The sequence below is a fragment of the Caretta caretta genome, chromosome 6, assembly GCF_965140235.1.
Source record: "Caretta caretta isolate rCarCar2 chromosome 6, rCarCar1.hap1, whole genome shotgun sequence".
Taxonomy (NCBI): Eukaryota; Metazoa; Chordata; order Testudines; family Cheloniidae; genus Caretta; species Caretta caretta.
The window spans coordinates 99630555-99645893 of NC_134211.1; the positions used below are offsets into that span (position 1 = coordinate 99630555).

Genomic DNA, 15339 nt, shown 5'->3' on the forward strand with positions numbered 1-15339 from the left:
GCTGGGCATCACTCAAGATGGCGCCACTGTCAGCAACCATTGAACCTAGGTATTTTAATTCTTTCACTCTTCTAAGCTCTTTGCCTGTGATAGCCTTTATGGTGAAACCCCCTCCCTCACTAATCATGGCTTCTGTCTTACCAACATTCACTCTTAATGCAGCACACTCAAAACCAGGTTGCCACTGCTCATAGTTGGCTTAGTTCATAGGGTGTCTCAGTCTTCCACACATCACTAAGTCATCAGCAAACAGCATGTTTCAAAGCAGCTCTCATTCTGTACTCTCACTTATATCCTTAACAGCAAACAAAAAGGGGCTCAATGTTGATTCCTGATGCAGGCCAACGTTCACTGGACATTTTGGCACACTTATCTGTCTAAAGCTCCACCAAACTAGTTCTCAGGGTACACTCTTGTACACCTTCAGGTCCACAAAGACTGTACCCAGTTGCTGTCCATGTTCTCTGAACTTCTCCATGAGAATTTGTAGAGCAAATCTGACATCAATTATACTCCTTCCTGCCATGAAGCTGTAGTAACCCTTCCAAGTTTCAACCATGCTATGCAGACACTTTTCAGTAATCTTTTTCTGTACTTTCATAGCATGTGATGTCTGCTTAATTGGACAATAATTAGCACACAGTGTAGTATCTCCTTTGTGTTTAAAAATAGGCTCCACAAGACTGGCATTTTTTCCTTTCTTGAGAATACCATTGTACAGACTTGTAAGATACTTGATGCCTTTCCTTCCCAATTACTTCACCATAACCACTGGTACTTCATCTGGCTCAGGTACTTTCTCCATTTTCATTTTTCCTAAGTGCCTTCTTCCTGTATGCAATATATCATGCCCTGGTTCAGCTTACATTTTTAATTCCTCCCTTGGATTCTCCTCATTCATCGCTCTTCTAAATAGTCACTCCAAACTGTGTTGATTGATTGCACCATGTTCATTTCTAATGTTAGCAAACTCATTCACATCCCTCATCATTTTCTCTCTTACCTTGATGAGTCTATAGATGGTCTTCTCTCCCTTATGTTCTCCTAGTCATTTATATAACTTTGTAACTGAAACTTCTTCCAGTCAGCATTCCTACATTCCAACTTGCACATCTCAGCTTACTCACTCACTTCCTTAACTTTAGTGGCCCTTGCCCGGTTACAATAATATACATTGCTTGCGGGAAATGCCCTAGCCCTCTGGGGTACATTTGACATAGACATTGGTTCATGTAAGCATATCTATTGGACAAACTTTCCAAGTTGGCTTTCCAAGACTGACACCTTTTGGTTTGAAATCAAAGTTTTCCTTTTAAATCAAAGCTGCCCATCTGCCCCAAGGGCCTTGTTCTCTCCTCCTTTATTAGATAAGTGTCCATTATCACTTAGGCACCATCTCCTATCTTCTTGCCGTCCATCTCCATAGCTCATGGATGCTCATTACTTCCAGTCATGGGAGAAAATGGATCTCTTCCTCTGAATTAAGTTCTACATTATTTCATGGACTGGCCAGCAGGAGCCACCCTAGTGTAACTTTCTTTCCTTCCCTCTACTACTAACTGAAATGAAGTGTTGTGAATACTTTCAGAGTTTCCAGAATATCAAGAAAAAACATCAAAGACCACTTTTCTACATCAGTCTTCCTTGTTACAATACAATGCATGGGTGTCACCTCACTAGCTATTCAACATACCATTTGCTTTTCAAAACAGCAACATTTTGATCAAGTAAAAATTTAGTAGAGAACAACATGAAGTAGTTGAGGATTACTGTACATAAATGCTACTGTCATTTCAACCAACAATTTCAGTTAATTATGCCATAAACAAAGGTTTAGCTGAAGGGCTATTTGACACTGTGCTTGTATTGTTACAGAAACAATAATCCAGGAATCTAGCAAAATTCAGATAACGCCAGATGTCAAAGACTAAGAAACAGCACAGCTAAGATGGTGTTTGTAGAGGGCTGTGTATATTAAAAGGATGGAAGTTTATTCCCAGTCTTAAGAATACTTTTGAAAGAGAATATTCTGGTTTTTTTTTTCAAATATTTATTTATTTATTTTAGATTTGTTTCATTTAAAAAAATAGACTGATGCTATTTTCACACGCAACCCAAAGGAGTCTCAATTTCTAAAAGGGTTGGTTTTGAGTAATTCGTTACAAAAGTCTGATAATGGAATCCTATTGACCTGATAGCTAACCTAATAGCATCTGCCAAATCTGTCTGAAACACTTCAAGACCACCTTGTCTTCCTTGTACTGCATACACGGATATCGGGGGGGGGGGGGGGGGGTGTTTCAAATTGCTAACCTCTAAGGTTCCATTCTGTATAGTGATGCCTGTTGCCAAACTTTGTAATACACTTCAGAGGTTTCTTTTTTTCATACCAGAGTTTTCAAAGCTGCAGTAAACTTCACAGCATAACAGTGCTACGTTATCCAAAAGTCCCTGGGAGATTTGTCTTTGAAGAGATGTTTGTATCCTCATTACAGATGTAGTGTTTTTATTTGGATTTTAACTGCATACTGAATAACATACACTTCTGTCATCTAGATAATAAGTTTGTGATAAAATTAAGCAGAGGAACGAAGGGAGAAGTATTTTCTCCACGTTAAATTTTTAATCCTAAAACTTCCATGTCATGTGACCATGACTCGGTTTACATGCAAAACCATCTCTTCAGGCTGTGACTGGATATTTGGGTCCTACAAGATTCTCAGGAAGTTTGTATGGGGTTTCCCAGATAAAGACCACTCCCAAAGCCTTGTTTTCCCTGCTTGAGTATAGAATTAGATTAGTAAAAGCTTACGTGACAAGGAGGGTGGGTGCAGATAGGACTTAACCACCATCTTGGCCCTGCATGTGGAATATCAAGAGGAAGAAAGGACTGGAGCAGGGAAGGGAGACTGGGCTCTCACGATAGGAGCAGGCTTTGGTACACTGTTTATACCCCAGAAAGAGAAGGAAAACTTTGTGTTTTAGCTACTCTCTTTGATGGTGAGGAAAATCCACGCTGTGATAAGGTGAACGTTTTACTTTCATAAAACTAATAAGTCAATCATTTCCTTCTGTGTATTTTTCACAGGGATTGGATACAGGTTACTTCCATGTGAAGAAGAAAATGTTTTCAGGAAGTAATGAGCCAGTGACCTCTTTTCCTGTGCCTTATGATCTGCCCCCAGAGCAATATGGAAGCAAAGGTAAGACGTACCTCTTGAAGAAAGAAAGAAAGAAAAAAAAAATGTGAATGCTACACTGAGGCCAGATTGTTTTGTCCAATTTCAAACCTGCTCACGTGCTCTGCATTCCAAAGCTTGACTCTAACATTACTGTGTTGGCATTTCACTTAGGACAGCCCTCCAACAGGTTGCTTTGTGGCTTGAAAGCAAGGGATTAGGAATTTTTTGTGGTGTTACTTGTGAGAAGATAGAGCATGAGGGGGAATACAGCAGGGAGGTATAAGCCTGTGGGAGCAGGATATAAAGTCAGTCTTGTATTCACTTCTAGCATGTTGTTCAGTGTCTCTGTAAACTTCACAGGAGTTTCTGTTTTGTCTTGGCAGATTTGGTGGTTTTTTTGTTTGTTTGGACAGGTGAGTTAAATAGTCTTGTGATTCCCTTTCCCATAGTAAGGATTGGGCAAGTAGACTTTGTTCCCAGGCAGATACTCTGTTATGATGATTTCCCAAAGCTTCCTTAAGAGAGTCTAGGGGTTATGGGAAATCAAAGGCTTTGGAAGAAGGAAAGCAGAGATATGGAGGAGGGGAACAATTACATGGTGACTGTGAAAAATGACGCACAAAAAAAGTTCAGAGAGAATGTGAAATAAGGAAAAAAGGGTGAGAACTAAAATTCAAAAGAAAAAATAAATCCATAAGTAGGGCTACATGTCTGTCATGGAGGTCACGGAAGTCACTGATTCTGTGACTTTCCATGACCTCTGTGACTTCTGCAGCAGCCAGTGTGGCTCAACCCAGGGCCACCCAAGCAGCAGGCCCCAGGGACAGCTATTCAGGCAGCCCCAGGGACAGCCACACCTGCCACTGCTGGAGCAGCTCTGAAGCCAGCTGCTCGGGCAGCCCCGAGGTCAGCCACACTGGCCACTGTTCGGGCGGCCCTGAGCAGCTGGCCCCAGGGACCGCCTGAGCAGCAGTCCTCAAGACGGGAGCAGCCGCAGCTTGGCGGCAATGGTCCCAGGGGCAACCGGAGCAGCAGCAGGGGGATGGCCCCAGGGGTAGCCAGAGTAGCCGCTGCTCAGCGGCCCCTGGAAGCTGTTGCCTCTGGCCCTGAGCCCACTGGACCCCCCTGAGCAGTGCCTCCCCCGCAGAGTAGCAGCCCCCCAGGTAAGTTTTAGTCAGGGGTATTTATAGTACAGTCATAGACAGGTCAGGGGTTGTGAACTTTTGTTTATTGCCCCTGACCTGTCCATGACTTTTTTACTAAAATACTCATGACTAAATCATAGCCTTATCCATAAGATATATGCTTGTATCAGCCTCTTTTCAATGTTTTCTTCAGTCTTTCATGTATAGCTCAAGATTTAATTTAGTCAGGAGTAAATCTAAAAAATTGAATGTCCCTTTGAAAAAGGGATATAAATTGCAGGGAAGAGAGGGTTATGAACCCCATAATAGTATGAAACACTTTCAAAATCTCAAACTCCACGAGGCTGTGACTCTACCCATAGAACAGATAAAGCAGTAAACTGAGATATGCATGATGCTGCAGGGCAGGGATAGTTTGAAAGCTTAGAATACACTGAGAATTATGGCAGGTTTCAGAGTAGCAGCCATGTTAGTCTGTATCCACAAAAAGAAAAGGAGTACTTGTGGCACCTTAGAGACTAACAAATTTATTTGAGCATAAGCTTTCTTGAGCTACAGCTCACTTCAATGGATGCATGCAGTGGAAAATACAGTGGAAAATATATATATACAGAGAACATGAAACAATGGGTGTTACCATACACACTGTAACGAGAGTGATCCGGTAAGGTGAGCTATTACCAGCAGGAGATGGGGCGGGGGGGTAGTAAAAACTTTTTGTAGTGATAATCAAGGTGGGCCATTTCCAGCAGTTGACAAGAACATGTGAGGAACAGTGGGGGGGGAGGGGGGGAATAAACATGGGGAAATAGTTTTACTTTGTGTAATGACACATCCACTCCCAGTCTTTATTCAAGCCTAAATTAATGGTGTCCAGTTTGCAAATTAATTCCAATTCAGCAGTCTCTCGTTGGAGTTTGTTTCTGAAGTTTTTTTGTTGAAGAATTGCGACTTTTAGGTCTGTAATTGAGTGACTAGAGAGATTGAAATGTTCTTCGACTGGTTTTTGAATGTTATAATTCTTGACGTCTGATTTGTGTCCATTTATTCTTTTACATAGAGTCTGTCCAGTTTGGCCAATGTACATGGCAGAGGGGCATTGCTGGCACATGATGTAAGGTATACAAATGTGAAATAGTTATGGGTGAGGACAAAGTCACAATTTCACATTTGGGGACAATGTATACCTTCAAGTCAGTGGCACTGCTATGGGTACTTGCATGGTCCCACAGATTCTCAGCCATAATCTCTGAAAGGCACCTCACTGCCTGAACATTGCTTCAGGTGGCCATTGATGCTGCTGACACTGCCTCATGCTCCATGGCTACAGCCATCTCGATGAGACATTCCTCTTGGCTGCAGGCCTCTGGCATCCTAAGAGAGGTGTATTTTTACAAAGGAAGATTTATCCTTCAATGGGTTCAAACTATTTCCCCAGAAAATGGATGATGCCATTCCCACTCTAAAAGACTCCTGTGTGACTCTTCATTCACTGGAGGTTCTCCATCCCAGTAAAAAGAGGAAACCATTTAAATCTGTTGTACTACAGAACCTCTTATCAGCAGAGCTTCCAGGACACCTTCAATAGAAGGCCTGGACCTCCTAGATGTCACCAGACAGTATCATCCATAGCAATCCATTCTTGTCAGACTTCTTCAGCTTCCAAGCAGTCATTCTGACTATTTGATCAAGGACAGCATGCCAACCATATCTCATCTCCCTCCTTTTGGAAAGCACTATCTCTCTTTTGCAATGGTTGGAAAAAGATTACATTGAACAAATGGGTGCTCAGCACAGTAAAGGAGGGATATGTCATCCAATTTGCCTCCTTCCCCTTTGCCAACCCACCTTCCCTGTCCCTTTTCAGGGACCTATCTCACAAGACCATATTGCTTCGGAAGCATGATCTCTTTTGGAATTGGGAGTGATAGAGGAAGATTTCCTTACCAACGCAGAGGGAAAGGTTTTTATTCCCAGTTTTTCCCGATTCCCAAAAAGACACATCACCTGCATCCCATTCGAGATCTAAGAAAGCTGAACCAATTCATCAAGAAAATCAAGCTCAATATGATCACCCCTGCTTCCATTATCCTTTCCCTGGAAATTGGTATGTTGTTCTTGCCTTGCAGGACATGTACTTTCATGTGGGAATACATCAGGTCATAGCAGGCAACAACCAATATCAGTCTACGGTGCTTCCCTACAGGTTATCGTCAGCTCCAAGAGTGTTCACCAAGTGCATGACAGTGGTACCAGCCCATTTGCACCTCCTATGTCCTTACCTGGTGTGACAGGGTCAGGCCAGATGGCTACAGGAGAGTAATAGAAGGCAGATATATTAGCCCCAGGCTAAGTAGGTCCCTTTTCCCTGGGTAAGGTAACAGGGTTGGTTCCAGAACAATCAGGAACCTTCTGGAGACCATTAAGACAGGCTAATTAGAACACCTGCAGCCAATCAAGAAGCTGCTAGAATCAATTAAGGCAGGCTAATCAGGGCACCTGGGTTTTCAAAAGGAGCTCATTTCAGTTTGTGGTGTGCATGTGAGGAGCTGGGAGCAAGAGGCACCAGGAGCTGAGAGTGAGAATGCGGACTGTTGGAGGACTGAGGTGTACAAGCATTATCAGACACCAGGAGGAAGGTCCTGTGGTGAGGATAAAGAAGGTGTTGGGAGGAGGCCATGGGGAAGTAGCCCAGGGAGTTGTAGCTGTCGCACAGCTGTTCCAGGAGGCACTCTAAACAGCTGCATTCCACAGGGCCCTGGGCTGGAACCCGGAGTAGAGGGCAGGCCCGGATTCCCCCCAAATCCTCCCAACTCCTGGTCAGACACAGGAGGAGTCGACCTGGACTGTGAATTCAGAAAAACGGCCAAGCCGAGGGCTGCCATGAAGCTCCAAGGTGAGCGAATCCGCCAATAAGCGCAAGACCCACCAAGATAGAGCAGGAACTTTGTCACAACTGGTGTCGGAAGTGGGATCTGGTGTCCACAGTGCGGCGGAAGAAGGAGGGTGTTTGGAAGAAGGGGGGTGGGGGAGGATCTATTTTTATTTTTTTCCTCCACAACGGAGGAGGTAGTGCGGGTACTGATACAAGCCACGGCTGCCCAGCAGGAGGCTACTTGTGTCCAGTCAGCCACCCAACGGGAGGCAGTGCAGCTGCAGCAAGAGACTAATCGCCTGCTGATGGACCAGGCTGCTCGAGACCAGGCTATGTTGCAAGAACTGGTAAACCAGGTAAAGGCCCTTACAGAGCTGAACTGCGGCCATCATGGGATGCAGATCATGCGGGCCAGCAATTGGCTGCAGAAAATGACGCGGGAGAATAATGTAGAGGCATACCTCCTGGCCTTTGAGAGGACAGCCCTGCAGGAGGTTTGGCTGCTAGAACAGTGGTCTGGCATCCTCGCTCCATTCCTGTGTGGGGAGGCCCAGAAGGCCTACTATGATTTGCCTGAAGAGGCTGCAGCGAACTACCTCCAGCTGAAAGCAGAGATCCTAGCCAGATCTGGGGTAACGACCGCAGTGCAGGCCCAGCAATATCATGAGTGGAGGTACCAGGAAAACAAAACCTCGCGGTCCCAATTATATGACCTCATCCATCTCACACGAAAGTGGTTACGAACTGAGTCCCGGAGTCCGGAGGAGATACTAGAGGTTCTGGTCATCGACCGGTACATGAGAGGACTACCGCCAGCCCTTCGCGCCTGGATAAGCCCGAACGAACCCTCCACCTACGACAAGGTTGTTGCGCTGGTAGAAAAGCAAAGGATGGCGAGGGAGCTGACCTGACCAGTTAAGGAAGAAGCACCCTGGGTTAAACTAGCAGGACGAAGCCCTAGAGCTCAGGTGACTGGGCCACCAGGAGAACCCAGGTGGAAAAAGAGAGGGGCTGAAGGCCCACCAGAAGCCACAAAGAGTCGGAGCACTGAGGGGGAAGAGGATCATGATGTGAGACTACCCAAACCAAGAGACCGGAGAACGCCTAGGGCTCCATACAGATGTTACGCCTGCGGGAAGTGGGGACACATAGCTGCACAGTGTCCCAATGCTGAGGAGTCTATGCAGTGTAACCTGGGGAACTAGGCAGACTCATGCTCCCTAATCCACCTTGTGGGGGTCTCACTGACCCCACATATGTACACTAGACCAGTGAAGCTAAACGAGGTAGAGACCACAGCACTGGTTGATTCGGGGAGTGCTATCACGCTTGTCTCGGAGAAGCTTGTGAAGCGTAGTCAGCTGCTGTGGGCTAAGCATACGGGAATAACATGCGTTCATGGGACAGTTGGTTATTACCCCACCATCCCAGTAAAAATCGAGATTCAGGGGAACACTATTGAGGTAGCAGCAGGTGTAATCCCTAAACTCCCATACCCAGTGCTCATAGGGAGGGACTTTCCAGGGTTTGGAGACTTACTCCCGGTAGGAGAATTGGAGAAAGGGGGAAGCCCTGAAAGTAGTGAGGCATCCACAGTAGACTGTCAACCCCCAACCTTCTCTGAAATATCCTCAGATTTGTTCTCCACTCCCAGACAGCGTAGAAAGACGAAAAGGGAAAGATGGGCAGCTAAGGCCTTGGGAACCCAAATGCTGGCACAAAGCCAGAGGGTCGTTCTCGTAGGTAGGCGGACCCGAGCAGCTGAAAAGGAGGCCACCCAGGAGGGAGAAGCACCTGAGTCTGACCCACACCCTAACGCCTCTGAACCAGTAGAGGCAACAGAGACTGGCCTCCTAGATCTTGGGCAGATTAGCCCCGGGAAAGGAAATTTTGGACGGGACCAGGCTGAAGACCCAAGGTACGACAACATTAGGAAGGAAGTGACCGAAATAGATGGGGTCCCCGTGGAAGGGAAAACCCAAGGACCAGGACCCTACTTCATAATGAAGAAGAATCTCTTATACTGGGTTGTACCAGTACAGGGGCAGAAGGTACAGCAGATCCTAGTACCTCAAAAACACCAGAATGCTGTATTAAGTCTGGCCCATAGTCATCTTTTTGGGGGCATTTGGGGGTAGAGAAGACCCTGGCACGGGTCTTGCAACAATTCTTCTGGCCCGGAGTACATGAAGAAGTGCGGAGGTACTGTGCATCCTGCCCGGAGTGTCAGCTGCACAGTCCCCGTCCCCACTTGAGGGCACCTTTAGTACACCTCCCCATCATAGAGGTCCCCTTCAAGCAAATAGCCATGGACCTAGTGTGACCCCTGGAGAAGACAGCCTGGGGCCACCAATATGTACTTGTCGTTCTGGATTATGCTACTCGCTACCCAGAAGCCGTCCCCCTGCGGAACACGGCCTCTAAAACGATAGCTAAAGACTTGGTGGGGATCTTTGCCCAAGTGGGGCTACCAAAGGAGATATTAACAGACCAAGGTACCCCATTTATGTGGAAGCTAATGAAGGACCTCTGTACGCTACTCCATATACATACCCTGAGAACTTCAGTCTCTCATCCGCAGACCGATGGGCTGGTAGAAAGGTTTAACCAAACCCTCAAGGCAATGATAAGGAAAGTGGTAAGTCGAGACGGGAAGGATTGGGACACTCTGCTACCCTACCTTATGTTTGCAATCCGGGAGGTACCTCAGGCCTCAACTCCCCCTTTGAATTATTATACGGACACCACCCCCATGGCATACTAGATATTGCAAAAGAAATCTGGGAAGAGGAACCCAACGAGGGGAGAAATATAATTGAACATGTGTTGCAGATGTGAGAACGGATAGCCCGGGTCACCCCTATTGTACGGTAACATTTGGAAAAGGCGCAGGAGGCCCAGCGAACCCATTACAATCGCCAGGCAAAAGTCCGACAGTTCCAACCAGGGGATCGGATGATGGTGTTGGTACCCACGGCAGAAAGCAAGCTTTTGGCCCAATGGTGGTTGAACCCATGGGGGAAGTAACCTTCAAGGTGTGGCAGCCAGGACGCCAGAAACAAGAACAAATTTATCACATTAACCTCTTAAAGCCTTGGCACCAACGAGAGGCATGTGTAGTGGCCCAAGAGACCCCGATCCAGGGAAATAATATGCAGGAGCAGATCAGGATATCCACTGATCTGACATCCAACCAGAAGAAGGAGGTAACTGAGATGATCAACTGATACCAGGACGTGTTTTCAACCAAACCAGGCCGGACCAACAAAGCATATCACCACATTATCACAGACCCTGGGGCAAAGGTAACTTTTAGGCCCCCTCGGGTCCCAGCAGCAAAAAGGGAAGAGATCAAGGTAGAGGTAAAAAGGATGTTGGAGCTGGGAGTCATCGAAGAGTCCCACAGTCAGTGGTCAAACCCGATTGTGTTGGTGCCCAAACCCAATGGCACCACTAGGTTTTGTAATGACTTTCGCTGGCTGAATGAGAGATCCAAATTCGATGCATACCCCGTATCGATGAGTTAGTTGACTGCCTGGGCAATGCCCGATTTTTGACCACCCTTGATTTAACAAAGGGATACTGGCAGATTCCCCTTGCCAAAGATGCAAAAGAAAAGACGGCATTCTCTACACCAGAGGGTCTGTTTCAATATACTGTTCTTCCTTTTGGACTGCATGGGGCACCTGCCACCTTCCAGCATCTTATGGACAAGGTCCTACGGTCCCATACTAGTTGCAGTATGCAGCGACAAACCTGGATGATGTGATTATTCACTCTCCCGACTGGGAAACCCACTTCGGAAAGGTGGAAGCTGTTCTGGACACGTTAAGACAGGCTGGCCGTACAGCCAACCCAGCCAAGTGTGCTATAGGGCTAGCCAAGGCTAAATATCTTGGCTACGTTGTAGGAAGGGGCATGGTCAAGCCTCAACTAAACAAACTAGAGGCTATCCAAAATTGGCCCCAGCCGAATTGGAAAAAGCAAGTCCGGGCATTCCTGGGTGTGGTGGGGTACTACGGACGATTTATTCCCCACTTCGCTACCAGAGCGAGTCCCCTGACAGACCTGATAAAAGCCCGGGGTCCAGACATGGTGAAGTGGACAGATGCCGCAGAGAAAGCATTCATGGATCTACGGACAGCCCTCTGCAGTAGCCCCGTGCTTATAGCCCCAGACTTCCACAAAGAATTCATTTTACAAACAGATGCATCTGAAGTAAGATTGGGAGCTGTCCTATCGCAGATGGTCGGAGATGAAGAACACCCAATCTTCTACCTCAGCAGGAAACTCCTCCCGAGAGAGCAGAAGTATGCTGTGGTTGAAAGAGAGTGCCTAGCTGTGAAATGGGCCATGGAAATGCTACGTTATTACCTTCTGGGATAACGGTTTACGCTTGTGACCGAGCACGCACCCCTCCAGTGGATGCAGCAGAATAAGGAGAAGAACGCAAGGGTGTCCAAATGGTTCCTGTCCCTACAACCTTTCCAATTCACCATACAACACCGGGCTGGAAGCCACCATGGCAATGCAGGTGGCTTGTCACGAGTACACTGCCTGACGTCCCAAGTTGCCCAACCCCGTAGTATTGAGCGGGGGGGGATATGTGACAGGGTCGGGCCAGATGGCTACAGGAGAGTAATAGAAGGCAGATACCTTTCCCAGGGAAAAGGGATCTACTTAGCCTGGGGCTAATATAACAGGGAAGGTTCCAGAACAATCAGGAACCTTCTGGAGACCATTAAGACAGGCTAATTAGAACACCTGCAGCCAATCAAGAAGCTGCTAGAATCAATTAAGGCAGGCTAATCAGGGCACCTGGGTTTTAAAAAGGAACTCATTTCAGTTTGTGGTGTGCGTGTGAGGAGCTGGGAGCAAGAGGCACTAGGAGCTGAGAGTGAGAACGTGGACTGCTGGAGGACTGAGGTGTACAAGCATTATCAGACACCAGGAGGAAGGTCCTATGGTGAGGATAAAGAAGGTGTTGGGAGGAGGCCATGGGGAAGTAGCCCAGGGAGTTGTAGCTGTCACACAGCTGTTCCAGGAGGCACTCTAAACAGCTGCATTCCACAGGGCCCTGGGCTGGAACCCGGAGTAGAGGGCGGGCCCGGATTCCCCCCAAATCCTCCCAACTCCTGGTCAGACACAGGAGGAGTTGACCTGGACTGTGAATTCAGAAAAACGGCCAAGCCGAGGGCTGCCATGAAGCTCCAAGGCGAGCGAATCCGCCAATAAGCGCAAGACCCACCAAGGTAGAGCAGGAACTTTGTCACACTGGACAATTGGCTAGTTCATAGAAGATCAAGGGCCCACATCAAAAACAGCACCCTCGTCATCAGACATCTGTTGTCGAGACCTGAAATGAAATATGGACAAACTGGCATTACAACCAACACAACAAATAACTTTCATAGGAGTGGACCTAGACACAACTGCCATGGCTTACCTCCCTAAGGGCCATTTCAGTCCATAGTGTCTCTGCCTGCCTCTCTCTCTCTCTGTCCAGTCTGCAGAGAACAGTTCACTTCTACCCACAACTACTGCACTGTGTGACCTCGTACATGTACATGACTCGTCATGCTAGAATTCACTTCAGATGTCTGAAGGCTTTGTTATATTGACTGAGCAGGCATCCACTGGACATGCTGATTAGCATACCTGCAGGAGTGCTTCAGTCTCTCAACTGGTTGTTAGACCCTCTCTAAATGTATGCAGAGGGGTTCCCTTTCTATCACGAGAACTGCCTATGACTCTCATAACAGACACATCCACCAAAGGTAGGGGGGCCATCTTGAACATTTCAGGAACAGGCTTTTTGGTCATTTCGGAAGGTTTCACTCCATATAAATGTGCTGAATCATTGAGCTCTTCATTAGGCCTGCAAGATGCTTATGTCCACCATTAGGAATCAGGTGATTCAAGTCCTCACAGACAATACTACTGTTACATTTTACCTGAACAGGCAGGGAGGTACAAGATTGCCTCCACAGTGGCAAGAAGTGAGCCACCTCTGGAATCTCTGTTTAAGGAACAATATCTTATTAAAAGCTTTTCACCTTCCAGGGTTGACGAACACGATCACAAATTCCTATTGTGATCCTGGCAGACCAGGTGCCAGCTTATGCCAAGGCCCTTAGACCTCAACTGAACACTGACAATAGATAACCAGAAACGAGTCTGGCTCACCTGTGTGTTTAGCATTTATTAAAATAGATCTTAAGTTCATAAGAATGTGTTTAGACTTTATGAAATGCTTATAGGATGTTTCATATAGTAATCTCACTTAAAACATCTGTACCCTATGTTATAAGGACATAGTGAGTGTTTGATTACTTACACAATTACAGAAGTTTATGATGCAAACAGGTCAGCAATTGTAAAATGCTGTTTTCCTACAGAAGGTATTAGGTCCTGCCCACCAAGAAGGACCATTGTAACCAAATGAGCCATTCATTGTGAAACATCAAAGAACAAAGGCTTTAATTACTCACCCCAACACCCATGAAGATGTCATGCATGTGGAATTGTCCCATCAGCTTGAATTCTGAGGGAAGGGAATAAAAATTCCTGACAAGAAGAAACTGGAATTCTGCGCTTGGACTTTGGGAAGGCAAGATTTCTTAGCATAAGCAAAGGATCCCCAGCTGCTTGGCCTGCAGGACTTTTAGTGGTTTTACATCATCTCATAGTGAGACTGTGGCTAGAATAAACAGCCACCTCTCTCAATGACTCAGCGGAGAATAAATAGGACTCCAGAGTAAGCAAAGAATTACCAACATAGCATCTGACTCTGTATAAGCAGAAGCCACTCTTTCTCTCGCTTTTATATGAGGGAAACAGCTATATTGGGAGGGAAGGGGGGGCGGGAAGAGCAGTGGTAAGATTTCTGGTTTTTACCTTTTGCATTGTGATTTTATTTTTCTGAGAATATTGATTGTTTGCTTCCTGCTACAATATTATGGTTGGCTTATTCCTGATCATTTCCCCTGCTGAATCCTGCCAAGCTAATTTTGATTATGCCCCTTTTAATTACAGCAGCATGGCTTATTTGTATATGGCCAGTGTGGGAAGTATCATTCAGTTGGGAAAGCTATGTTGTGACAGCTGATAAGAGGCATGATGCATCTTGGCAGGAAGTTAGACTAAATGACCCTTGCAGTCCCTTCTGACCCTATGGTTCTATGTTTGACTTCTGGCCAGAGAAGGCCCCTGACACCTATGTGTGGAGACAGAAGAAAGTATATGGCTGTGGTGATTGTGAAATTAGAGTATGCTATGCTGTAGTGGTGAGACTGTGCCCATACCATAGCTATAATGACTAGATGGACATATTGAGGTGATGGCCCTGGTCTTGTTGAGAATGGTGTTAGGAACAGACTGGCTGGGTCACAGCCCAGAATGCTACAAGCACAGGTCACATGGACATGTTTCTTCACCAGTGCGTATCTCACCAGCAGCCCCAATCCAGATCTGCACCCAATGTAGATTTCCCTATTGGTCTCTTCACCTGTACAGTGAATGGCCTGTATTTTTACCTGTCTGGGCACAACTGAAAATTGTCCTTAGCCCAGAATTAGAGGCCTTTTAAAAGAAAAGCCAAAGTGTGGTCAGCATTCTGGGCCACTCTACCCTGAAGGTGTCAATTCCCTGATGTGTGAGTGAACCTTGCTGGCCAGTTAATGGAGCATTATAACAATGGGTCAAAGGGAGACTCCTTATTTTGTTCTCTGTAATAACGATTGAATCAGGCTGGGGCAGCAACAGGTAAGGGTAGGTCCCAGTAACAGGAAAACACAGCTAAAGGAGGGAGCAGGGTGTGTTTTACCCCTTAGTGAGTGTTGACTGAAAAAGCATTTTTTACTTGTGCAGCATTTACTTTCTTTGTTTCTACTGTTGTTCCTCTTAACTGTAAATCATAAGCAGCCAAGGATGTCTTCATTTTTCTTGACTGAACACTTCCCCCTAAGCATGGAAGCCCATCTTGTCCCCCTCCCCCCCCGGCCGCCCATTTTAGCAAACAGGGCAGATGGCTCATGCCATCAGGGTAATTGTTTCCCCCTTGGCCCCTCCCTGTGCTGGGGCTTTGCTGTCTGCCTCCATCTGGCAGTGCCTCACCCAACTCCTATCCCCACCCCCC

At 46.5% G+C, this 15339-nt stretch overlaps 1 protein-coding gene across 1 annotated transcript in view; it reads left to right on the forward strand.

Annotated features, from left to right (window-relative positions):
- The window catches only part of TDP1 (tyrosyl-DNA phosphodiesterase 1), a 118626-nt gene that overhangs the window by 92766 nt on the left and 10521 nt on the right, over positions 1 to 15339 (forward strand). Inside the window, exon 15 of the mRNA XM_048853971.2 lies at positions 3089 to 3203. Within this exon, the coding sequence (XP_048709928.1) occupies positions 3089 to 3203 (115 nt within the window). The remainder of the gene's footprint in view (positions 1 to 3088; positions 3204 to 15339) is intronic.